Here is a 26,810-nt window from a genome sequence, read left to right as displayed (position 1 = left end):
TCTTGGCTTTTGATATACCTTCCTCACTAAGCTTAATCATTTCTAGCTTTGATTTAAAGTGAGAGACATGCAACTCTTCCTTTCATGTGAACACTTAGAAGCCCTTGTAGAGTTATTAAGGGGCCTAATTTCAGTATTGTTGGGTCTAGGTGAACAGGGAACTCCAAGAAGAGGGAGAGAGACTGGGAATGGTGGGTCAGTGAAGCAGTCAGATAGAACACACATTCATCAATTAAGTTTGCTGTCTTGTATGAGCATGGCTTGTGGTACCCCAAAACAATTACAATAAGTAACATCAAAGATCACTGATCACAGATCAATATAACAGGTATTATAATAATGAAAAAATTTGAAATATTGTGAGAACTACCAAAATGTAATACAGAGACATGAAGTGAGTACATGCTGTTGGAAAAATGGTGCTGAGGCTGGCGTGGTGGCTCATGCCTGTTATCCCAGCACTTTGGGAGGCTGAGGCAGGCAGATCATTTGAGGTCAGGAGTTCGAGACCAGCCTGGCCAACATGGTGAAACCCCATTTCTACTAAAAATACAAAAAAATTTAGGTGGGCTTGGTGGCACATACCTGTAATCCCAGCTACTAGGGAGGCTAAGGCAGGAGAATCACTTGAACCTGGGAGACGGAGTGTTCCCCAATCAAACTGAGGGTCGGGCTGCTTTTTCTCATGGCCCAATAACGAGATGCAGATGAACTTGGGAGGAAGAGAGTTTTTATTTCTGCAACGAGTTACAGCAAGAAGGCCTGGAAATTATTGCCAGACCAACTCAAAATTATAAAGTTTTCCAGAGCTTATATACCTTCTAAGTTATATGTCTACGTGTAAGTGTGCATTCATCTAAAGATGTAATTGATTAACTTCTTTTAATCTATAACTAAGGTCTGAGTCCTGAAGACCTTCCTCTGGAGCCTCAGTAAATTTACTTAATCTAATTGGTCTAGATGTTGGTGTGATTTTTTTTTTTTTTTTTGAGACGGAGTCTCACGCTGTTCCCCAGGCTGGAGTGTAGTGGCACAATCTCAGCTCACTGCAAGCTCCCCCTTGGTGCGAGAGTGATTACCCTTATCTTGCCTCCCGCTAAATTGCGGAGGTTTGGGGAGTTCTTTCAGACCCCCAATAAACTTGTCTGTGGAGACCTGGGGAGTTTCTTCAGACCCACAATAAAACTGGTTTAATCCTAAATGGGTCCTGTTGAGAACTCCTTCGTTATGGGCTGGGTGCGGTGGCTCATGCCTGTAATCCAAACACTTTGGGAAGCTGAGGTGGGTGGATCACGAGGTCAAGAGATCGAGACCAGCCTGGCCAACATAGTGAAAGCCCATCTCTACTAAAAATACAAAAATTAGCCGGGCGTGGTGATGCATGCCTGTAATCCCAGCTACTCAGGAGGCTGAGGCAGGAGAATCACTTGAACCTGGGAGGCAGAGGTTGCAGTGAGTCAAGATCCTGCTGCTGCACTCTAGCCTGGGCGACAGAGCAAGACTCCATCTCAAAAAAAAAAAAAAAAAAAAGAATACCTTCATTATTTTGTCATGCTTTAAGGCCCAGGACAGGCCTAGGCAAAAGTTTTGATGGCCTTTTGTTACATCCCAGCCTTTGTATAAGGGCACTGGCTTTTAGTATTTAACTTCATTCAGTCATTACTGAAACAGTTGTTATGGAAGTCTGCATTAGTGAGACCTGGCCTGCCACAGGAGGTTGCAGTGAGCTGAGATTGTGCCACTGTACTTCAGCCCTGGGCGGCAGAGTGAGACTCTTTCTCAAAAAAGAAAAATGATGCAGAAAGATTTGTTTGACACGGGGTGGGCACAAACTTTCAATTTGTAAAAAACATAGTATCTGTGAAGTACAATAAAATGTAGTGCAATAAAATGAGGTATGCTTGGATAGCAAAACATCATGTTGTACCTAGTAAATGTATACAATTTTTATTTGTGAATTATACCTCAATAAAGCTGGACAAATGAACTGTATTTGCAACATGGCAGGAATACATGAGATTGGACATTAATGCAAATGGAATTTTCAGTGCCTTGGTGAAAATGTTATACCACTGAACAAAAAAAATGTAGTGTAAAATGAAGTAAAATGTGAAAATCCCTAATAAATGCAGAAATATGAACTGCTTATCCAAAAGAGAAAAGTCTTTTGAGTTCCTCAAGAAGATTCTTTCTTTGGATGCTGGGCGCGGTGAATGCCGGGCACCTGTATCCAAGCACTTTGGGAGGCCGAGGCAGATGGATCACTGGAGGCCAGGAGTTCAAGACCAGCCTGTCCAACATGGTGAAACCCTGTCTCTACTAAAAATACACCAATTAGCCAGGTGTGGTGGCACGTACCTGTAATCCCAGCTACTCAGGAGGCTGAGGCACAAGAATTGCTTGAACCTGGGAGGCAGAGGTTGCAGTGAGCCGAGATTGTGCCACTGCAGTCCAGCCTGGACCACAGAGTGAAACTCCGTCTCAAAAAAAAAAAAAAGAAGGCTCTCTCTTTGGGCACTCCTTTTCAGTATATTCAACATAAATGGATTAATGATACCATTTTTACTAGGTGAGTGTGTTTGGGCAAGTTGCTTCAGTGCTCATTCTCTTGGTTTCCTTTTTTTTTTTTTTTTGAGACAGGGTCTTTCTCTGTCACATAAGCTGGAGTGCAGTGGAGTGAACATAACTCACTGCAGCCTCCAACACCCAGCCTCAAGAGATCCTCCTGCTTCAGTCTCCCAAATAGCTGGGACTACTGGCATGCACCACCATGCCTGGCTAGTTTTTAATTTTTTTTTTTTGTAAGCACAGGGTGTTGCTATGTTGCCCAGGCTGGTCTTGAACTACTGGGCTCAAGTGATCCTCCCACCTCAGCCTCCCAAAGTTTTGGATTACAGGCATGAGCCATGGTGCCTGGCTGTCTTTTGGTTTCCTTATCAGTAAAAACTGAGGATAATAACAGTACCCTTACAAAGTTGGTGGAAGAATGAAATTAGTTAATACAAATGAAATGCTAACAAAAAGAGCTTTGGAACACAGCAAGTACTTGTTAGCTATGGCTATTGTTATCAACACACTTTTCAAGGCAAACTGGTGGTTTCACCTATCACCTGAGATATATGACTTCTAAGTCCATCAGATCTTCTCTTTTGGTTTTTATTTTGAAATTAATTAAATATTATTATTATTATTTTTTGAGACAGAGTCTGCTCTGTCGCCCAGGCTGGAGTGCACTGGCACGATCTCAGCTCACTGCAACCTCCACCTCCCAGGTTCAAGCAATTCTGGTGCCTCAGCCATCCAAAGAAGCTGGGATTACAGGCATGCACCACCATACCCAGTTAATTTTTGCATTTTTAGTAGAGATGGGGTTTCACCATGTTGGCCAGGCTGGTCTTGAACTCCTGGCCTCAAGCAATCCGCCCATCTGGGCCTCCCAGTGTGCTGGGATTACAGGCGTAAGCCATCGCCCCTGGCCCTCTTTTCATTTTAGAGATAGGAATCTTATTCTCTTCTGGAGGCTGGAGTGCAAAGGCATGAACATAACTCATTGCAGTCTCCAACTCCTGGGCTAAAGGGATGTTTTAACCCTCTGCCTTTGGAGTAGCTGAGCCTCAGAACTGTGCCACGACTACTGACTTGCATCAAGATCTTTGTCCTACCATTTCATCTTCCTACTAGGCTGTCCCCACATGGATATATAAATGGTACCTCAAGTGAAAGAAATCAACTACCTAAAATAGGATTTTCCACTCCAAACTAGATTGTCTTTACATGTCATTTCTGTTAATGTGGGTCACACACACTGGTAAGCTCAGAATCATCTTTTTCTTTTCTTTTATTCACATCCAATATGGTTGAAATAAAACAAAATGCTGTTTTTCCTTTTTTAGAAAGGCAATACTTGTTCATTATATCAAAATTTAGAAAATATGGAAAAACAAAAAGGATAAAAAATTATCCACAACCAAAATAGCCCAAATTTCCAGTTAAAAATGTCAACGCATTTGATATTTGCCCACATAATTAAGACTGTAGTGTTTACACAAATGTGAGCTTTTAAAATCTAAAAGGTTCTCACTATTAAAATGTTTTGTTAAATTTTGTTTTAAAACAATTCCCAAAATCGACATTTTTGAAGATTTGGAAAATACAGACCGCTCAAAATCTTGACATTATTACTGTTAAATTTTGGTATGTTCTGTTATTGTGCTAGTGAAATATATATAGATTTGGGGGGGCTATTCCTTTTCCTTTTTTTTTTTTTTTTTTTTTGAGACAAGGGTCTCACTCTGATGCCCAGGATGGAATGTAGTGGTGCTATCACAGTTCATTGTAACCTGGAACTCCTGGACTCGAGGGATCCTCCCGCCTCCACCTCCCAAAGTGCTGGGGCTACCGGCTTGAGCCACTGTGCCAGGTGAATGGCTATTCCTATATACACAGTTGACCCTTGAATAACATGGGTTTGAACTGCCTGGGTCCACTTATAAGCCGACAGAAAATACAGTGTTGGAGGGGCCTGCATATAGAGAGGTCTGACTTTTCCTCTAAGTGTTCCATCCGCAGGACTGACTGCGGGATTTGAGAATGTGCGGATTTCTTTCTTTCTTTCTTTTTTTTTTTTTTAGGAAGTCTTACTCTCATCCAGGCTGGAGTGCAGTGGCGCGATCTCAGCTCACTGCAACCCTCGCCTCTCAGTTTCAAACGATTCTCATGCGTCAGCCTCCCGAGTAGCTGGGATTACAGGGGCCCACCCCCACGCCCAAGTAATTTTTTGTATTTTTAGTAGAGATGGGCTTTCGCTATGTTGGCCAGGCTTGTCTCGAACTCCTGACCTCAGGTGATCCGCCTGCCTGGCCTCCCAAAGTGCTGGGATTATAGGCGTGAGCCACTGCGCCCGGCGGAATGCGTGGATTTTGGCATAAGCCGGTGGTTCTGGAACCAATCCCCCGCTGAAAGATGACTGTTTAAAAAATTCTAATTGTCCAAAACTTAATATTTGTGGCCTTTTTCATTACGCAGTTCTAAATCTCTCTCTTTTTTTTTTTTTAATTCAGACGGAGTCTCCCTCTGTCAGCTGTGGAGGCTGGCGGCCGAAATCTGATCCGGGCTTGCCAAGACACCCTCAGAGACCAGGGCGCTGCCAAGAGCCCGGCGGAGTGCAGCTCGAGCGCCGACGTCGCCAGTGTGACGCACAGTGCTGACCAGTACGCAAGTGCGTCAGAATGGTCTCCACCGGCTACGCCGCTGCGTCACTGGCTTGCAGGCGCTTTCCTCTTGGAAGTGGCGACTGCTGCAGGGCTGAGCGCTGGTCTCAGGAGGCTCCGCAGTCAGGTTGGCAGCGCGATGAGGCGCAGCAAGGCCGACGTGGAGCGGTATATCGCCTCCGTGCAGGGCTCCGCCCCGTCGCCTAGAGAGGTGAGTGGGTCTCGGAGAGACCGATGGCCTCGACCTGGCTAGGCGGCGGCCTGGCGCGGCTCAGGCGTCATGGCTCCCGACAGGCGCTGCTCCCTGGCGCGCTCTGTTGAGGCGCCGGCCGGCTAGCGCAGTCCTGTGGGCGGCGTGGCGCTTGCAAGCGCAGGGAGAGTCCTGGGGGGACCGCGGTGGACGGGAGACCGTTGGCGCCGGCGCTTTCTCTTTCTCCCGGCTTGTTCCCGACGGTGCTCGCTCCCGACGGTGCTCGCTCCCGACGGTGCTCGCTCCCGACGGTGCTCGCTCCCGACGGTGCTCGCTCCCGACGGTGCTCGCTCCCGACGGTGCTCGCTCGTGGGCCCGCCGTGGCCCAGGCTTTCTGGCCGATGGCGCGCCGCGTAGTACCGGCGCGGCTTAGTTCTCGGGGTCTTGGGCACCCAGGTGCTATATCGGCGGGTTTCTTCCCATCTCCTGGACATTTACTTTGTATGCTGCGGCGGAGGTCGTATCTCTTTGGCCTGGAGGAACCCAGTGGGGACTGACGCAGCTCCGGGGTGAGCTTTGGCGGCTGTGTCGAGTGACAACGTAGGCATCTCAGCGCGGACGTTTGCAATGGCCCGACGGCGCAAATGACACGGGAAATCCCCTTGTTTTGAGTATGAGGTGTTTGTCGCTGTCCATTTATAAGGGTGCACCTCCACTCCACTCCTCATACTCACCTCCCTCGCCCCCCTCTGCCTCCCCCCAGAACACTTTGGTAGCTGCCTTTGCTTAAAAAAAAAAATTCTAAAGTTCTTACAAATCGTTAGTATGGCTTACAATTTTTAACCTTTTCCACAAATGTTTTTAGGGTATTTTTCCTCTTTACAGGTAAATAATGTGATCTATTTTGGATTCAATAAGACTTTAGTAATTGGATCTAAAGAGTGACGGAAGAAGCTATTAAAGGTGGATGTGCACAGAATCTTGAGTCAGTTTGCTTTGGCTTGAATAATCACAGCACTGTCGTTTATAAGCTGGGTATTTGGGGCCAGTTACGCTTTTCATCCATAGATGGAGTTGTAACATTAATAGAATTTGATAGGATGATCCATTTTAAACATTTAGGGTTGTGCTTGACACATAGCAGTAAATGTTAGCTACAAGTCACTGTTTTTATTGTTGATGTTAAAAGGATATTGGTGGGGCGCAGTGGCTCACGCCTGTAATCCCACCACTTTGGGAGGCCGAGGAGGGCGGATTGCCTGAGGTCAGGAGTTCGAGACCAGCCTGGCTAACATGTTGAAACCTCGTCTCTACTAAAAATACAAAAAAAGTTAGCCGGGCGTGGTGGCGCACGCTTGTAGTCCCAGCTACCCGGGAGGCCTGAGGCAGGAGAGTCGCTTGAACCCGGGAGGCGGAGGTTCCAGTGAGCCGAGATCGCGCTACTGCCCTCCAGCCTGGGCGACAGAGGGAGACTCCAAAAAAAAAAAAACCGGAAACTCACGGATGACCGTGATTATAATAGTAGCACAATTGTGTCTCTTATCATAACTAAGCATAGGTTATCTTATTTTGCGTTTCCAGCAACCCTGTGGATATTGAGACCTGTAGAGATTTAACATACTTGTTCAGGGTCAAATAGGTAGTGCAGCAGAATTTTGGCAGTGGGTCTGATTTAGTTTCTCTTGGGAACAGTGGAGTAAGTTACGGTCTATTCTTCCAGAGAAGGAGGATAGATATCTACTTGTACATTGTAATTTCAAACTGCTAGCATAGTATAAATATGAATGTGATGATAGAGTCTAAAACAGACCTTAATTGAGGGTTCCTGTAACTCCTGAAATTAAAGACTTTAATTTTTGTGTTATTTTATTTTTTTTGAGTTGGGGTCTCATTCTGTCACCCAGCTGGATGCAGTGGCACTATCTCGACTCACTGCAACTTCCGCCTCCCCAGCTCAAGCGATCCTCCCACCTCAGTCTCCCGAGTAGTTGGGACCACAGGTATACCCACCACACCCGCTGTTTTGTTTTGTTTTGTTTTGCTTTGTATTTTTGGTAGAGACTGGGTTTCACCATGTTGCCCAGGCTGTTCTTGAACTCCTGGGCTCAAGTGATTTCCCTGCCTCCACTTCTCGAAGTGTTGGGATTACAGGCGTGAGCCACTGCACCGGCCATTATTTTATTTTTGAGACAAGGTCTCTTTCTATCTCCCAGGCTGGAGTGCTGTGGCGGGATCGTGGCTCACTGCAGCGTTGACATCCTGGGCTCAATCCATCCTCCCACCTTAGCCACCTGGGTAGCTGAGACTACAGGCATGCCAGCTACAGGCATGCGCCACCATGCCCGGCTTTTTTCTTTAATGTAGAGACGGGGTCTTACCGTGTTACCCAGGCTGGTCTCCAACTCCTGGGCTCAAGTGATCCTCCCGCCTTGGCCCCAAGTGCTGAGATTACAGGTGTGAGCCACTCTGCTCAGCCTGATTTTTTTTTTTTTTAAACAAGCTTAATAAAAAAAAAAAAGCAAGCTTAGAGCCTTTCTGAGATTCTTAGTGGGGACCTTGGCTTCCAAAAGATTAAAAACCACTGGTCTAGACAGAAATTAGAATGTTCTTTCAACTACATAACTTTTCCATTAAATAAAGTGGAGTAGTGGCAAAATTTTGAGGATTGGTTATTATGACCACCTCTCTTACACTTACAGAGTCTTTTTTTTTCCCAAATTGAAAGTCATTTACATTAGAACCTGGGGATTTCAGCAGAATATGGATTAACTAGTGAGTAACTTTGGAACATGTGAAGCTATTCTGTAAAGTTAGGTTTGAGTGAAATGACAAAACAGGGTGCTTTGGATAGAAGGTAAAGAATGGGGGGAGAAGAGGCAGTGGCTGTGAAGAATATAAAGAGGTTAGTATTCTCCCCCAGTTTGGCAGAGGCTGGCTATCTGTGAACCGACCATGCTTTCTAGAATGTCTGAGTTTTGGAGTGTCAATGATGCGTCTGTATATTATATCTTTCTAGTCTTCCACTGTGCTTTCATTTGTTAGTCTCCTCTTGTTTTGCCATTTTTTTCCTCCCTCACATGTGCTTTCGCCCTTCTTAAAAATATTCTTCGTCTGTAATCCGAGCACTCTGAGAGGCCGAGAGACTAGCCTGACCAATATGGTGAAAATCCGACTCTATTAAAAATACAAAAATGAGCCGGGCGTGGTGGCAGGTGCCTGTAGTCCCACCTACTCGGTAGGCTGAGACAGGAGAATTGCTTGAATCCTGGAGGCAGAGGTTGTGGTGAGCAGAGATTGCACCACTGCACTCCAGCCTGTGTGACAGAGCGAGACTCTGTCTCCAAAAAAAAAAAGAAAAAAAGGAAAAAAAAAAATTCTTTCTCTAGTTTTTCTTTTTCCAGATGGCTTCTGTTTAGTTTTTCTATGTTCTGTCAAGTTGGTTTCTTATTCTGCAGCTGATTCCTACTTCTCAAAGGCTACTTGACAGCTCTTATTTTTATTTTTATTTTTTTAGAATAGGGTCTTGCTGTGTTGCCCAGGCTGGCATCAAATTTTTGGGCATAAATGATCCTCCTACCTCTGTTTCCTGAGTACTTAGGACTACAGGCAGGCACCTTTGACAGCTGTTAGTTGTTTTTTCTGCCCTTTACATCTATACTTCATACTTCCGAGTAACACACATATATACTTTTGTTATTTTTAATTCCCTTTCTCCCATTTTAGACATTTTCTTTTTTTTTTTTTTTTGAGACGGAGTCTCGCTTTATCCCGCAGGCTGGAGTGCAGTGGCGCGATCTCGGCTCACTGCAAACTCTGCCTCCCGGGTTCACGCCATTCTCCTGCCCCAGCCTGTAGCTGGGACTACGGGCACCCGCCATAACACCCGGCTAATTTTTTAGTATTTTCAATAGAGACGGGGTTTCACCGTGTTAGCCAGGATAATCTCAATCTCCTGACCTCAGATCCGCCCGCCTCAGCCTCCCAAAGTGCCAGGATTACAGGCGTGAGCCACCGCGCCCAGCCCCATTTTAGACATTCTGTACTGGCTGTTATGCTCCTCCGAAACTGTCCTCAGACACTTAGGTTTGCCCCTCATTCTTTCAGTACTGTTATTGCAGTTTTTGTTTAAATGAATATTTAACATTTATATAAATATAAGGTAAATATTTTTGCATTTGAATTGCCCTTGTTGTGCAGTTTTGTTTTTCCTGGACTGAATAATTGCTTTATTTTTTGGTTTGCTTGTATGTTGTGTTACTACTTGTTTACTTAAACTCAACAATTTAAACCCTCAAATGTGGTCAAACTGGTCACATAATCCCATCAATTTCAGCTTAAAACATCGATTGATTGGTTGGTTGATTGATTGATTGTCTGTCTACCTGGAATACCCTTACTAACTGACTTTTCCAACCCGGATTGGTTTTTCTTCCTCTTTGCTACACAGCTGTGCTCTTGGGACTTCCCTTTATCATCAGTTTGAGAATTCCCTTCATCTTTTTTCTGAGTTAGACCCTTTGTTTCTTGTATCTCATGTCCTCTTGATTTACTTTCTTTGTTTTGGTGTAGCATAGTCTCACTTGCTTTGAGGAAAAGTGGATGAGAGGTTTTTTTTGTTTGTTTTTGTTTTGGGACAGTCTTGCTTTGTTGCCCAGGCTGGAGTGCAGTGGCATGGTCTCAGCTCACTGCAACCTCCGCCTCCCGGGTTCAAGCGATTCTCCTGTCTCAGCCTCCCGAGTAGCGGGATAACAGGTGTGTGCCACCACGCCCGGCTAATTTTTTCTATTTTTAGTAGAGATGGGATTTCACCATGTTGGTCAGGCTGGTCTTGAAACTAATGGTATGTCTGTAAAACATCTTTACTTAATTCAGTTGATCATTTGGTTATCGAATTCTGAGTTTGAAATCATTTTTTTCGCAATTTTGAAAGCATTGCTCCATTTTCTAGAACTTCTGTTGTTAGGAGTCCGATGAGATTCTTGTTCTTGGTAACTTAAAGGTTTTCTGGAAGTGTCCTTTCAGTTGGGATACTCATTTCTTTCAGTTCTGTAGCATTTCTTGTATTATTTCTTTGACCGTTTCTTACCCTTTTTTTAATGATGTTTACCTGAAAGCTGGAGTTTCTCTAATTTTTCTCTTATTCTCCTCTTTTGTTTGTTCTGCCTTTTGAGAGATTTCCTTACCCTTATGTTCCAGGGGAAGAAGATTGGGGGAACTCATGGTTCAGTATCTAGACTTTTCCTCATTGTCCTGTATAATCACGGCCTTCACCCTTGTTGGGACTCCACAGATTTGGAGCTGATCAGATGCGTTTATTGAGAACAGCAGCTTTTTTGGAGGATTTTAGGGGGAGGGAGATTCATTTGACTGTGCAAGATGGGCAACAGAGCGAGACTCCGTCTGAATTAAAAAAAAAAAGAGAGAAATTTAGAACTGCATAATGAAAAAGTAGGCCACAGATATTAAGTTTTGAACAATTACAGTTACATCTCTATCTTACTGTGCAAGATAGAGATGATGTGGCATCTCTTAGGGTCTTACTGTTCCTGTTTTCAGCCCTACATCAGTTCTTGATATTTGGGCAGCTTAAGTGAATTCAGGTATTTGCTTATAGTGACATCTGCTGTCATGTAAAGAAGTACTGCTTGAATCAGATATTGTCCTGTTTACATAACATGGGCTGTGCTCCTTCCTAGCTGTATATCTTTAAACAAGGCATTTACCTGCTTGAGCTTCAGTTCCCTTGTAAAGTGAGCAGGTTAGAGGCAAAAGATCATATAGAAGAATAATTTGTAAAGTTGTTTAATTATCTTAAGATTGTCTACTTTAATAATATAGTTGGAAGCAAAGAAGGTAATGGAATTATTTTTCTATTATGTTTTGGCGTTGTACCTTGAATCTATTTCTTCATTTTGAAAAGGAGGAACTGGCCGGGCTCGGTGGCTGACGCCTGTAATCCCAGCACTTTGGGAGGCGGAGGAAGTCAGATCACAAGGTCGAGAGATCGAGACCATCTTGGCCAACATGGTGAAACCCCATCTCTAAAAATTAGCTGGGCATGGTGGCGTGCGCCTGTAGTCCCAGCTTGTACCCGGGAGGCAGAGGTTGCAGTGAGCAGAGATCGAGCCACTGCACTCCAGCCTGGCGACAGAGCAAGACTCCATCTCAAAAAAAAAAAGGAAGTGGGGAACAAGCCTTGTTCCTTTACGTGCTGTCCTGTTGTGTATTATTTTTGTTAAGATTGCTATAGTTCTTTTTTTTTTTTGAGACGGAGTCTTGCTCTGTCGCCAGTGCTAGGATTGAAGGTGTTAGCCTGGCATTGAGCAACATTTTGTAATTTAAGCATACAAGTCTCTCACCTCCTTGTTTACATTTATTCCCAGGCATTTTTTTTCTTTTAGATGCGATTGTAAATGGAATTGCTTTCTTAATTTCCTTTTCTGATTGTTCGTTGCTGGTACAGTAGTCCCTTCTTATCCACAGTATTGCATTATGTGGTTTTACTTACCTGTGTCACCCGTGGTCCAAAAATATTGAATGGAAGATTATATAAATAAACATTTCATGAGTTTTAAATTGCAAACAGTTCTGAATAACATGATAAAAATCTCACAGCTTCCTGCTCCGTCCTACCCAGGACACGAATCATCCCTTTGTCCAACATGTTCATGCTGTATGTGCTAGTTACATACTAGCCATCTCAGTTATCAGATCAACTGTTGGAGTATTGCAGTGCTTGTGTTCAAGTAACCCTTATTTTATTTAAAATGGCACCGAAGAGCAAGAGTAGCGATGCTGGCAATTCACATATGCCAGAGAGAAGCCATACAGTGCCTCCTTTAAGTGAAAAGGTGAGTTTTTGACTTAGGAAAGAAAAAAGATCATATACTGGGGTTGCTAAGATCTATGGTAAGAACAAATCTTTTTGTCCATGAAATTGTGAAGAAGGAAAAAGAAATTTGTGCTAGTTTTGTTGTGACACCCCAAACTGTAAAAGTTACAGCCACAGTGTGTGATAAGTGCTTAGTTAAGATGGACAAGACATTAAATTTGTGGGTGGAGGACGCAAACAGGAAACATTTTTCGATTGATGGCAACCTGGTTTGGTACTATTCATCGTTTTGGACATTCACTGGGGTCTTGGAATTTCAAAAATAAGATGTTTGAGTAGCTGTATACTCTTTATCACATGGATGGAACATACTCTGGTTGTATCAGCATTTTTTTTTTTTGAGCCGGAATCATTCTGTTGCCCAGGCTGGAGTGCAGTGGTGCGATCTTGGCCCACTGCAGCCTCTGCCTCCCGGGTTCAAGTGATTCTTTGCCTCAGCCTCCCAAGCAGCGGGGATTACAGGCATGTGCCACCATGCCCAGCTAATTTTTGTATTTTTAGTAGAAAGGAGGTTTCTGCATGTTGGCCAGCCTGGTCTCAAACTCTTAGCTTCAAGTGATCCGCCCGCCTCAGTCTCCGAAAGTGCTGGGATTACAGGTGTGAGCCACCGCACCCAGCCTGGTGTGCATCAGCATTTTGGACTTTGGAGTTTATGAACCAAGGAGCCAGGCTGTGGACCTTGTTTATTACTTGAAGAATTCATTATTTATTTCTGCCTTTTTGACTCCTTGACTGTAAAATACTGATCTGATCTGTAGAGAGAACAAACAGTACATGGACCAGGGAATCCTCAGTGCCTTAATAGATCCTAAGTACTTACTTATTCTTTCCCATAGAGGCTTACACATGGTAGGAGAAGAGATTTCTGGAATACCTTTCCTCCCCAAAGAAAGCTGGTTTCTTTTGTTTGTTAAGTGAGAGAGTGGTACCACAGGGTTTCCAAGATTTCCAAGGCTGATGAAAATTCTTAATTTCTGTTGTCTGCTTGTCTTGCTTTCTTGAATTTATTTTTTGTATGTATGTATTTATTATTTAGAGACAGGATCTCCCTGTGTCACCCAGGCTGAAGTGCAGTGTCACAGTCATAACTCACAGCAGTGTCAACCTCCTGGGCTCAAGTGATTCTCCTTCCTTGGCCTTCTGAGTAGCTAGGAACACAGGCATGCTCCACTATGCCTGGCTATTTTTTTCCCCCTGGAGACAGGATCTTGTTGTGTTGCACAGGCTGGTTTCAAACTCTTGGCCTCAAAGCTAGCCTCCCACCTTGGTCTCTGAAAGTGCTAGAATTAAATAGAATTAAAGGTGTTACCAACTGCACCCAGCTTATTGATGATGATGATGATGATGTTTGGGAGATGGAGTCTCGCTCTGTCACCCAGGCTGGAGTGCAATGGCACGATCTCAGCTCACTGCAACCTCTGGCTCACTGCAACCTCCACCTCCTGGGTTCAACTGATTCTCGTGCCTTAGCCTCCCGAGTAGCTGGGATTACAGGCACCTGCCATTATGCCTGGCTAATTTTTGTATTTTTGTAGAGACTGGGTTTCACCATGTTAGCCAGGCTGGTCTCAAATTCCTGACCTCAGGTGATCTGCCCACTTCAGCCTCCCAAAGTGCTGGGATTACAGGCATGAGCCACTGCACCCAGCTCTATTTTTTTGTTTTGTGATAGGAAATTATAAAACATGGAATTATACATTTGTCAGGCTTTTAAAAAAACTTTTAAGTGAATGAAAATGGCATATTTGAACATAAACTTAGGACAGGTTTTTACTGCTTTTGAAAAAATGTTGGAAAATATTTCTGTATGAAAAGTAAAACAACTTTTAATTTTTTTTTAGAAGTCAATGAAAGGATTGTATTTTGCAAAGCTGTATTATGAAGCTAAAGAATATGATCTTGCTAAAAAGTAAGTACAAACTGTAACATGTATTCGTTTTTTAAAAATCAATGCCTTTTCTCATTTTCTTCTTTGAAATAGGTAAAAATATGTTCTTAGTAGTTCTTCCTAAGTGTATTCTGGAATAAGGGATTTATCACTCAGACTGATGCTAAGGACCAGCCTAGATTCCATTGAGATTGAAACTGTAATTAGTGTTTTCTGCATGCTGCTGCTTGTTTATACCAAGGGCAAGAAATTGTTTGGCTTAAAACACTTTTTCTAAAAATTGTCTTCTGTTGGAGTAAAAGAGGACCATGCCTATATCTTAATTTGTTTTTGGTGAGATATCTGATACCTTAATCAGATGGAAAACAGCAATGAATAAAAAATTAAACTGTAAGTGTAAGGCAAGAGAATAGCTTGTATAAAAGATCTTTAATTGACACTATATGTGATGCTCTAAGGCTCTATCCTAGGGATAAGAAGCTTGGTGATTCTGATATCCTGACTTGGAGTGGATTAAAGCAGGAAATTAAGAGGGAGGCAGGCTTTTTTTTTTTTTTTTAAGGCAGTATCTGTCTCTCTTGCTCAGGCTGGAGTGCAGCAGCTGACTCCATCTTTGCTCACTGTAACCTCTGCCTTCCGGGCTCAAGAGATCTTCCCACCTCAGCGCCCCAAGTAGCTGAGGATACAGATGCGCACCACCACACCTGGCTAAGGTTTGCATTTTTGGTAGAGACAGGTGTCACTATGTTGCCCAGGCTAGTCTTGAACTTCTGAGCACAGCAGTCTGCTTGCCTCGGCCTCCCATAGTGTTGGGACTACAGGTGTGTGTTACTGCTTCCAGCTGGGAGGCAGGCTTTTAAAGGCATCCAAAGGAAGATGCAAATGCTGGTAAGAAAGGAAAATGGTGGTACATAAATTATGTAACTAGCAGCATTGTGACTGTTAACTCTTGTACCTTTTTACTGTGAGACTTTAATCCCTTAGTTTAGGTCTGGCCTAATTTCTCTGATCGTAATACTGTCAAGGAACCTAGAGGATATTTACTTATTTTAGTTGTTACTTGATTTGAGAAATGGAAATTTCCTGTATTTGGTACTGTAATTAGTAATTTTCCTTCTGTTCGATTTTAGCTGGATATAGTACTGTTAGAAATTACTTTCTTGCTTCAAGGGTAAATGTATTTCCCTTTGTTTGGGAAATTGTTGCTGTTTAGTATTTTGCATTATGACAACTTTAAAAATACTTACTATAATCACTTCTAATTTATTTGCAAAACTGTTAGTGCTTTATTAAAATGTGATCAGGAAGAAAAAGCAATTTATATGTTCATTTCTTATGTGTGGATAACACTGGAGAAAAATTTGGTAAATGTGACATTTAATGGTAAAATGAGTATGTGGTCAACTCTATGTACCTGTTTTTAAGTATTACCCATTTCTTTCTATGAGGACTTTTGAGTTATCTGCATAAATAGTGGTAGTTTTGAGTAACAATATAAACGAGTTTAGTGGTTGCTTTGGTTTAAGATGTATTCTTCGGTTAGCATTTAAAAGTACAGTTCTAAGTTTAATTTACTTTTGTATTACTTTTAAAAAACAGATACATATGTACTTATGGGCAAGAGAGGGATCCCAAAGCTCATAGATTTCTGGGTCTTCTTTATGAATTGGAAGAAAACACAGACAAAGCCGTTGAATGTTACAGGGTAAGTTATAGGATTCAAATATAGCCTTTGCATAGCCAAACACATGATGCCCAGAGAAATTTATATAAGTAAGTCAAATATATTTTATGAATATCATAAAACAGGCATTGGTATCGTAGTACAATTACGTGACACAGCTTGGAACAGCTATAGAATTGTTTAACACCTATAAATTGTAAGTCTAACATGGTCAGAAATGGTGTTCTTTTGTGTTTTTTTGCATTCAAATGACACAAATATAATTTTTATTTGATTCATTTCCAGAAAATTCCAAGACACTTTTATTTTAACACCTTTGAAGTAACATGTTTTCTCTAGAAGTAGAATTTTTTAAGGGTTGGAGTGATAATTTTTTAACCTTTATATATAAGTATATATACTCTTACATACATACATACAATTTATTTACTAATCTTTAATTTCTTTTCTGATATTAGCGTTCAGTGGAATTAAACCCAACACAAAAAGATCTTGTGTTGAAGATTGCAGAATTGCTTTGTAAAAATGATGTTACTGATGGTAGAGCAAAATACTGGGTTGAAAGAGCAGCTAAACTTTTCCCAGGAAGTCCTGCAGTTTATAAACTAAAGGTAAACAAACAAAACATAAAGGGAGAAAACTTAAGACATAACCATTTCTAATATTTGGAGTTTAAATTACTTTTCAATAGCAAACCTTAAGCCCAGGTGTTTGTGTTTCCTTTAAAATTTTTCTTTTAAAAAGTGTATTAAAACCTTTCTGAGCATCTACTGTCTTATTAGGCATAGTTATACTTTATAAGTGACATCTCATTTACCCTTCTGGAATAATTAATATTTTAGGGATTTTACAGTTTAGTAGCTGTAAACTAAGTAGAGCTAAGATTTACATTAAGTTCTGTCTGGTATACAATTTTTGCTTCTTTAAGTGAAAATTACCTACAGGATGACAATTTAGGGATATTTTAAAGAAGAGTTTTCTAATAACTATTGTCTGAAAGTAGAAGGGATTGTATTTTGAGATAGTAAGGTTTTCAAGCAAAAGATAAAAGGTGGTTTCTCTAGTATATGACGTAATTACTAAAAATGGTAGGAAGTTCTTGCTAGTGTGTTGACTGGTCCTGATATTCTTTATAGAGTAAAATATAGTTTACTAAGTAACTGTTCTGGAGAAAATCTACACAAATATGTTTGGCAAACATTTAAAATGTATATTGTAATGTTTTATATATTAATGTATACTTTATTGTGCATGTACAATATTAAATTATAAATATATATTTGCCTTTAGCCTCCTCCTACCCCCATTATATATGTTTCTGATAGAAATGTAAAAAATTTTAATTTTGAAATAATTATAGATTTTTTTGCACAGGAAGTTGCAAAGATTGTACAGAAAGATCCTATATGCTACTTCATTTTTCCCCAATGCTTATACAGGTTGAGCATTTAAAATCCGAAATCCTAAATGCTCCAAAATCTGAAATTTTTTGAGCACTGACATGGTGCTCAAAGGAAATGCTCATTGGAAAATTTTGGATTTCAGATTTTCAGATTTGAGATGCTCTACCTGCTAAGTATCCTGCAAATATTCCAAAGTCTGAAAAAATTCAAAATCTGAAATACTTCTGGTCTCAAGCATTTTGGATAAGGGATACTCAACCTATTTAACCCTACCAAAGCACAATATCAAAATCAGGAATTTTGACATTGGTACAATGTGTATGTATAGTTTTCTTTCATTTTATCACGTGTAGATTCATACCACCACTGCCATCAAGATACAGAACTACTCTGTTACCACAGAGATCTTCCTCATGCTGCCCCTTTTGCAGTCATGCTACTTACTTCTCTTCACTATGCCTGACCTCTGGCAACCATTAATCTGTTCGCCATCTTTATACTTTGGTGATTTCAAAATGTTATGTAAATGTCATCATGAAGTGTGTGACTTTTTTTTTTCTTTTTTCATTTTTTTTGAGACGGAGTCTTGCTCTGTTGCCCAGGTTGGAGTTCACTGGTGCAATCTCAGCTCGCTGCCACCTCCGCCTCCCAGGTTCAAGCAATTCTCCTGCCTCAGCCTTCCGGGTAGCTGGGACTACAGGCACATGTTACCATGTCCCACTTATTTTTGTATTTTTAGTAGAAACAGGGTTTCACCGTGTTGGCCTGGCTGGTCTTGAACTCCTGACCTCATGTGATCTGCCCGCCCCAGCATCCCAAAGTGCTAGGATTACAGGCGTGAGCCACCGCGCCCGGCCAAGCATGTGACCTTTTGAGGTTGGCTTATTCAGTCAGCATAATACCATTTGTGATCCATATAAGTTTTGTATATCCATAGTTGATTCCTTTACTTCTGAGTAGTATTTCATGGTCCACAATTCAACCATTCACTATTTTTTTTTTTTTTTTGAGACAGTCTTGCTCTGTCGCCCATGCTGGAGTGCAGTGGTGCTATCTCGGCTCACTGCAACTTCTGCCTCCCTGGTTCTCAGGTGATCCACCCACTTCGGCCTCCCAAAGTGCTGGGAGTACAGGTGTGAGCCACTGTGCCCAGCCTTAACCATTCACTTTTGAGGGGCATTTTGGTTATTTCTAGGTTTTGGCTATTGTTCAACTGCTATGAACAATCACGTACAGATTTTTGAAGCTGAAAAAGCATTGAAAATGCTTCCAAAGATAAATATTACTGATAAGTTTTTCTCCCCAGTAATAAGCAGCTGGATTTTAAATATTAGTCTAAAACGTGAGGTCTAATTGTGCAGATTTCTTTACTCTCTTAGGAGTTATGCCTCAAACATAATTCCCATATTGGGCGTGGCAATCCAGTTAATCTGGTGTCAGTAGTGTTAAAGAACATATGTAATGATAGGGGATTCTTTTCTTGCAGTATAACAAGTTAGATACTTTGAAGCATTCTTTAAAGATTTTCTTTAATAACTTGAAGGCACTGTTACACCTTTCCTGTATCAGATTTTTTTTTTTTTTGGAATTGAAATCCATGAGATTTATAACTGTCATGCAAAGTAATTCCATTTCTCCTAAAATTTAAGGCTTGCTAAGGTAAACAGTTTCTGACGTTTGTTTAATGAATGAGAGTATTACTGTTGAGAAGGCTTTTTGTCTCAAGTATGAGATAGAACTTTTTAAAAGCACTCATAGTGGTTTTTAAAAAAAATTTTAACATAGAGTCAAAGACTAGGGCTTTTGCAATAGGGAGAGGCCAGGGTATCATCCATCTCATCCAGAAGAGGAGAAATTGATAAAGGAGAGAGGGGAATGAAATACAGGATACTAATGGGCGGCTTGGTCTTGAGAGTTGGGGAAAGACGAGTTTAAGTAGGTAAGGTAAAATGGAATTTATGTGTGATAGCATCAAGTTTCTCAGTGAAGGATGAATCTAGGTTATAGGTTGAAAGTGAGGGTCAAAGGAAGGTATGGGGAAGTTGAGGAAATAGGAGGAGTTGTGAAGTGTCAGGGAGTGGAGAAAGTGAGTCTGTTAGTACTAAAATGATATTTTGTTTTAGGCAGCACCAGTTTGATGGTTGAGATAAGGAAAATGAAATCAGTTAGCTTGGGGTTATGATTTCCCAAATCTAAGCACACAGAAACCAGTTGGGAGGGTTCTTCTGAGGAAAAGAGGGAATTAGTTGAAGGGATCTGTAAGCAAACAGTAATTATGGATATAAGGGATTATAGCATTTTTTGCCTGACAGAAGAAAGTGTGTGTATTTATATGTGTTTACAGGTGTTTAAAACTTGATGATGTTATTGTCTTGAAGGGAACTTGTCATGTGGTGGAGAAGTATATTTCTGAAAGTAAGGGTATGTAGGCCCTCAGTGAGGTGGAAGAATAAGAAGGGTGGTATGGTGGTTTCGGTGGTATGACCAAAATAGATTTTGAAGACCTGTGTCAGTGGCAAGTGGATGGTTGAGGTTGGAGTGGAGGATAACATCACTGGAGATGAGGTGATTAAGGAACTGAGTAGTCAGCCTGGGTCACATGGCAAGACCCCATCTCTACAGAACGTTAAAAAAAAATTAGCCGGGCATGGTGGTGCATGCCTGTGCTCCTAGCTTCATGAGAGGCTGATGGAAGAGCATCGCAAATAAGAAGTGAGTGGCCACCAACCCTACTTCCTCTCGTTGTATGTAAGTTCAGAGAGAAAAAGCCATCATGGTAGTGGGGGTTATCCTGAGATGATACTGTCTTCATTTAAGGTCAGGAGGTGATGACAGTGCTTTGAGATGATGATGAAGGTAACAGAACAGTGGGAGGAGAGGGGATGCAGGATTGAGTCAGATTTAAGGAGATACAGAGCAGTTTGAAGATAAAGACCTTGTTGCTGAGGATTGAATGGGGAGGTCTAGGCTTCTGGTGGTGACTCAATTGGACAGGGATGTGTGGCAATAGTCGTGGTAGTCTCTGAAGAGAGTATGAGCTACTGCAGTAATCACAGATGCTTTTCTTCACATACAGTTCTTGAGGCTTAGTTTCTGGGTTGTAAGCAACTCTCAGAAGGGACGAATAAGGTATATAGGATGGTGTTTTTGGTGGCATCATCATAAAACTAGACATAGTGGAATGGTGCTCTTTGGGAGCATGACTTGTTTAAAATTGCACAAGTGTTACTCTAATAATTTTTCTTTTTCCCCTCTAAATAGGAACAGCTTCTAGATTGTGAAGGTGAAGATGGATGGAATAAACTTTTTAACTTGATTCAGTCAGAACTTTATGTAAGACCTGATGACGTCCATGTGAATATCCGGCTAGTGGAGTTGTATCGCTCAAATAAAAGATTGAAGGATGCTGTGGCCCACTGCCGTGAGGCAGAGAGGAACACAGCTTTGCGTTCAAGTTTAGAATGGAATTCGTGTGTTGTACAGACCCTTAAGGTAGATAAAAGCTATTGGGTCTTTACATTTCTATGTAGGCAATTAGCATACATCTTTTTGTACTAAAGCAGCAGTGTCCTGCTGGATTTAAATTTCTTTTATTTATGTAGAACAGTTATAAAATGAAATTTTTACCAGGATCAGTTAAATTTATAATGGGAAGATTGGGGAGATAACTATGATAACTGTATATATTTTTGGTGTTTTCATTTTAAGGTTGATGTAAAAATCAATATAGTTTTACAAACGTGGTTGGAGTGAGAAAAGGAATTTGTAGGAATAAAATGGTTAATTTCTTAACATTTGATTAAGTTTTGTAACTTACTGTTCATTCCACAAAATAGGAATATCTGGAGTCTTTACAGTGTTTGGAGTCTGATAAAAGTGACTGGCGAGCAACCAATACAGACTTACTGCTGGCCTATGCTAATCTTATGCTTCTTACACTTTCCACTAGAGATGTGCAGGAAAGTAGAGAATTACTGGAAAGGTACGTTGACTTTGAGGAGAATGTTTTAGTATAAATTGCAGTTTTTCTTTTTGCAGTAAGTTCATTGCTCTAAACTTCTTTACTGAATCATTATTTCTATAATGTACCTAGGAGTTATAGTTAATACAGTGAACCACTAAGAGGCAATCTTATTTTTCTTCTTTTATGGGGAAGTTCTAATTGGTTTTATATGACTTTCCTTTTTAGAGAACTCTTATAGTTCAAGCTTGATTAAAATTAGCCTTATGGTTAAATACTCAGTTTTGTCATAGTCAAGCTTAAAGTGAATGTTCTAACTGCATTTCATATTTTATTTTTTATAATAGTATAATCTTGAGTGAAAATTAAAGTTCATCTGTCATCAGATGGCTAGGTTCACATGTACTAGTATAAGCACTTAGCATCCCTAGTATTTCAGAGAATACTGTTTTAGCTAAGAAACAAAAGAACTCAACTATGTGATTTACCTTTTTTCCTAAATTTTGATTTTGAAAACCAGTGTCTCCATTTTGAAAATAAATTCCATTGTACAAAAACATCACTTGGATTTGTATAAAGATGTTAGTTTAGAGCAGGGGTTGATTAGAGCTTGTGGGCCAAATATGGCCCCTGCCTAATTTTGTTAATATTTATTGGAATACAGCATGCCTCTGTTTATGTATTGTCTGTGGCTGCTTACATACTACAAGGTTGGAGTTGAGTGGTTGCAGCAGAGATTGTATGCCTGTAAAGCCAGATTAGTATTCTCCTCCTTTTTGTAGAAAAAGTTTACTGATTGCTAGTTTAGGCTGTCCATTTTTTGGAAGTTAATTTATTTCCCCATCTGGTATAAGGAAAGAAGTTCATTTCACTGAGTGCAGGGAGTAGGTAATTTTCTTGAAAAAGTACATAGTGTCCTAAATTGGTAGGGTAAGAGCAGTATCTAAAAGAACTAACATAACTTTAAGATTATTTTAGAAAACATGTAGCATGTTTTATTTTGTATTCTTTGTATACTCACATTTTTTGGTCCCAAGTTCTTTTTACATTTTTCTTAAGGACTTCAAAGATCTTTGTATGTGGGTTCCTTTTTTTCTTTCTTTCTTTCTTTTTTTTTTTTTGAGATGGAGTCTTGCTCTGTCACCAGGCTGGAGTGCAGTGGCACGACCTTGGCTCACTGTAACCTCCGCCTCCTGGGTTCAGGCAATTCTCCTGCCTCAGCCTCCTGAGTAGCTGGGACCACAGGTGCACACCACCACGCCCAGCTAATTTTTGTATTTTTAGTAGAGACGGAGTTCAGGATGGTCTCAATCTCTTTTTTTTTTTTTTTTTTGAGACTGAGTCTTGCTCTCACCAGGCTGGCATGCAGTGGTGCAGTCTCAGCTCACTGCAACCTCTGCCTCCTGGGTTCAAGTGATTCTTTTGTCTCTGCCTCCTGAATAGGTGGGACTACAGGTGCCCACCGCCACACCTGTCTAATTTTTTTTTTTTTTTTTTTTTGAGACAGAGTCTCGCTCTGTCACCCAGGCTGGAGTACAGTGGCGCAATCTCGGCTCACTGCAAGCTCCGCCTCCCAGGTTCACACCATTCCTCTGCCTCAGCCTCCTGAGTAGCTGGGACTACAGGCGCCCACCACCACGATCAGCTAATTTTTTTGTATTTTTAGTAGAGACAGGGTTTCACCGTGTTAGCCAGGATGATCTCGATCTCCTGACCTCATGATCTGCCCTCCTCGGCCTCCCAAAGTGTTGGGATTACAGGTGTGAGCCACCATGCCCAGCCCACACCTGGCTAATTTTTGTATTTTTCGTAGGAACAGGGTTTCATCATGTTGGCCAGGATGGTCTCGATCTTTTTTTTTTTTTTTTTTTTTTTTGAGACGGAGTCTCGCTCTGTCGCCCAGGCTGGAGTGTAGTGGCGCCATCTTGGCTCACTGCAAGCTCTGTCTCCAGGGTTCACGCCATTCTCCTGCCTCAGCCTCTCGAGTAGCTGGGCCTACAGGTGCCCGCCACCACACCCAGCTAATTTTTTGTATTTTTAGTAGAGATGGGGTTTCACCGTGTTAGCCAGGATGGTCTTAATCTCCTGACCTTGTGATCCGCCCGCCTTGGCCTCCCAAAGTGCTGGGATTACAGGCGTGAGCCACCGCGCCCAGCTGGTCTCGATCTCTTGACCTCTTGATCCGCCTACTTTGGCCTCCCAAAGTACTGGGAGGTCTCGATCTCTTGACCTCTTGATCCGCCTTCCTTGGCCTTCCAAAGTGCTGGGATTGCAGGTCTGAGCCACTGCACCCGGCCATATGTGGGTTATTTCTATCAGTGTTTATTACATTAGAAATTAAATAAAAAATATGTAATCCATTAAAAATGTAATAAGTCCTATTGTGTGTTAATAATAATAGCTTTTTTTTTTTTTTTTTTTTTGAGACAGAGTTTTGCTCTTGTTGCCCAGGCTAGAGTGCAACAGTATGATCTCGGATCACTGCAACCTCTGCTTCGCAGGTTCAAGCGATTCTCCTGCCTCAGCCTCCCAAGTAGCTGGAATTACAGGTGCCCACCTCCACGCCTGGCTAATTTTTTGTATTTTTAGTAGAGATGGGGTTTCACCATGTTGGCTAGGCTGGTCTTGAACTCCTGACCTCAGGTGATCCACCCGCCTCAGCCTCCCAAAGTGCTGGAATTACATGTGTGAGCCACCGCGCAGGGCCAATAATAGCATTTTTTATGAAAAATAATTATTTTCCAACAGCAAAAAACTAGTCAGAAAAGTGTCATTGTTTTTGCATTTTTGTAAATCTTTTTAATGTCTCGCTTAATAGAACATAGCTAGATTCTCATTTACTTCCTCTTTCAGTCTGTAAAACTATTACATGTCATGAAGCTTCTAGAAAACTCAGCTCAGCGGGGCGTGGTGGCTGAGGCCTGTAATCCCAGCACTTTGGGAGGCCGAGGCAGATGGATCACGAAGTCAGGAGATCGAGACCATCCCAGCTAACACCGGTGAAACCTTGTCTCTACTAAAAATACAAAAAATTAGCCGGGCATGTTGGCACGCGCCTATAGTCCCAGCTACTCGGGAGGCTGAGGTAGAAGAATTGCTTGAACCTGGGAGTCAGAGGTTGCAGTAAGCGAAGATTGTGCCACTGCACTCCAACCTTGTGACAGAGTGAGATTCTGTCTCCAAAAACAAAAACAAAAACAAAAAAACTCAGCTCTACATACATGAGAAAATGAGTATGTAAAATATAAATTTTTTTTGGTATGATTGTGAAAGTAATTTTATCTTCATGGATCCCCTGAAGGAGTTTTTGAGCACCCTCAGAGATCTTTAGACCTCACTTGCTCTGGCTGCTTTATTGTAAGCCACTTTAAAATCATGCTTCACGTTTTAAGTGTTTGCTTTTTGCTTTTACTTTTCTTCCAAAGTGAGGATTTGGAGAAACATTAGGATTTAGAAGAACTAATTTAGAATATAGATTACAAATAATAGGCCAGGCATAGTGGCTTATGCCTGTAATCCCAGCACATTGGTAAGCTGAGGCGCGTGGATCATGAGGTGAGGAGTTCGACACCAGCCTGGCCAACATAGTGAAACCCTGTCTCTACTAAAAATATAAAAAATGTTTAGCGGGGCATGGTGGCAGGCACCTGTAATCCCAGCTACTCAGGTGGCTGAGTCAGGAGAATCACTTGAACCTAGAAGGTGGAGGTTGCAGTGAGCTTAGATCGTGCCATTGCAATCAAGCCCAGGCGATAGTGAGAGACTCCGTCTCAAAAAAAAAAAAAAAAAAAGGAAGACAATTTATTTAACGCTGTAATGATCTGTGTAGTAAAGAGAGCAATTACTGTATTGATACTCAAATACCTGTCAGTTATTTACTTATAATTTGGAAATGGTATGTCTAATTTGAGAAATTACAACTGTTAATTAAATAATGAAATTATATGATCAGGAAGAAGCTACAAAATAGTCTCCCAATTTTATCCTGGTTTATTTTGAAATGTGCACCTATAATCACTAATCTTATATTTATCTGTGATTGGAGGGCTGGAAATAACTGGGAATAAGACATCATTTGAGAGGTTAAGCATGAAGTATAGGAAGCATGCAGGATAAAAATAAGCATTAGATGACTCATAATTTATAACATGGGGAATAAGAATTATTAGAAGTTGAATGTGGAAGATGAAGCTTGAAATAAAATTTTTATTTTGTTTTGAATTAAATAAACCATGATTATTCACAGTGCAGTAAGTGTGTATTACCTGTTTGATATTTTCATATTACAGTTTTGGTAGTGCTCTTCAGTCTGTGAAATCTTCTTTGGGTGGAAATGATGAACTGTCAGCTACTTTCTTAGAAATGAAAGGACATTTCTACATGCATGCTGGTTCTCTGCTTTTGAAGATGGGTCAGCATAGTAACGTTCAATGGCGAGCTCTTTCTGAGCTGGCTGCATTGTGCTATCTCATAGCATTTCAGGTAAGTCTTCCACTTGTAGGAGCAATTGACATTTCACTGAGTCTTGATGTGTTTTAAATGAAGGTGTGCTCTGGTATGTAATATGTGAACAAACCTGTGGAATTAAAGTTAAAATGAAATAGTCAATTTGATACAGTGGAAAATAACTAAGCATACACAATACTGGTGAGGCTGGTGAAACAGGGATGTTGAGTGCACTCTTGTTGAAAGCCTGCATAGCCATGATTTGTTTGTAGACAAATTTGAAGAGTTTAATCTTTTTACTCTGCCATTTTTGGGAACATGATAAAGATGTAATCTCGTATTATGGGTAAAGCTTGATTCAAAAAGATGTGTTACTTGGACAAAATCCTAATAAGTAGATGTAGGGCAGTGGCTTTATAACCTATGATAGAAGAATATGATTGCAATTTAACATGTTAATTGAAAAACATGTATATAACATTTATGACTGTATTGTGTATATGTAACAGTATATCTATTAATCTTGAAAACATAAAACCTTTTCTTATTTTTTATTTTTTTACTTTTTTTGAGACCAAGTCTCTCTCTGTCGCCAGGCTGGAGTGCAGTGGCGTGATCTCGGCTCACTGCAACCTCCACCTCCTGGGTTCAAGTGATTCTCCTGCCTCAGCCTCCTGAGTAGCTGGGACTACAGGTCCGTGCTACCACGCCCAGCTAATTTTTTGTATTTTTAATAGAGATGGGGTTTCACCATGTTGGCCAGGATGGTCGCAATCTCTTGACCTCGTGATCTACCTGCCTTGGTCTCCCAAAGTGCTGGGATTACAGGCGCGAGCCACTGCGCCTGGCCTTTTTTGAGACGGAGTCTCGCTCTGTCGCCCAGGCTGGAGTGCAGTGGCACGATCTCGGCTCACTGCAAGCTCCGCCTCCCGAGTTCATGCCGTTTTCCTGCCTCAGCCTCCTGAGTAGCTGGGACTACAGGCACCCGCCACCATGCCTGGCTAATTTTTTTTTTTGTACTTTTAGTAGAGACGGAGTTTCACTGTGTTAGCCAGGATGGTCTCAATCTCCTGACCTAGTCATCCACCTGCCTCGGCCTCCCAAAGTGCTGGGATTACAGGTGTGAGCCACCACTC

The 26,810-nt window shown here is 41.4% G+C and overlaps 1 protein-coding gene across 10 annotated transcripts in view; it reads left to right on the top strand.

Annotated features, from left to right (window-relative positions):
• LOC129028448 (E3 SUMO-protein ligase RanBP2-like) overlaps positions 1 to 26,810 on the top strand; it is a 121,563-nt gene that overhangs the window by 54,481 nt on the left and 40,272 nt on the right. For 7 of the 10 annotated variants that reach the window (XM_054474249.2, XM_063648514.1, XM_054474247.2 and 4 more), the window contains exons 8-15: positions 4,279 to 4,420; positions 5,061 to 5,421; positions 14,134 to 14,201; positions 15,780 to 15,885; positions 16,323 to 16,475; positions 20,529 to 20,759; positions 21,104 to 21,249; positions 25,518 to 25,710. In XM_054474249.2, the coding sequence (XP_054330224.2) occupies positions 4,279 to 4,420; positions 5,061 to 5,421; positions 14,134 to 14,201; positions 15,780 to 15,885; positions 16,323 to 16,475; positions 20,529 to 20,759; positions 21,104 to 21,249; positions 25,518 to 25,710 (1,400 nt within the window). The remainder of the gene's footprint in view (positions 1 to 4,278; positions 4,421 to 5,060; positions 5,422 to 14,133; positions 14,202 to 15,779; positions 15,886 to 16,322; positions 16,476 to 20,528; positions 20,760 to 21,103; positions 21,250 to 25,517; positions 25,711 to 26,810) is intronic. The other 3 variants (XM_063648511.1, XM_063648513.1, XM_063648512.1) reach the window with 3 other exon arrangements.

Source organism: Pongo pygmaeus, chromosome 12 (genome assembly GCF_028885625.2).
Source record: "Pongo pygmaeus isolate AG05252 chromosome 12, NHGRI_mPonPyg2-v2.0_pri, whole genome shotgun sequence".
NCBI classification, from domain to species: Eukaryota; Metazoa; Chordata; class Mammalia; order Primates; family Hominidae; genus Pongo; species Pongo pygmaeus.
This window is presented reverse-complemented; position numbering and strand designations above follow the sequence as displayed.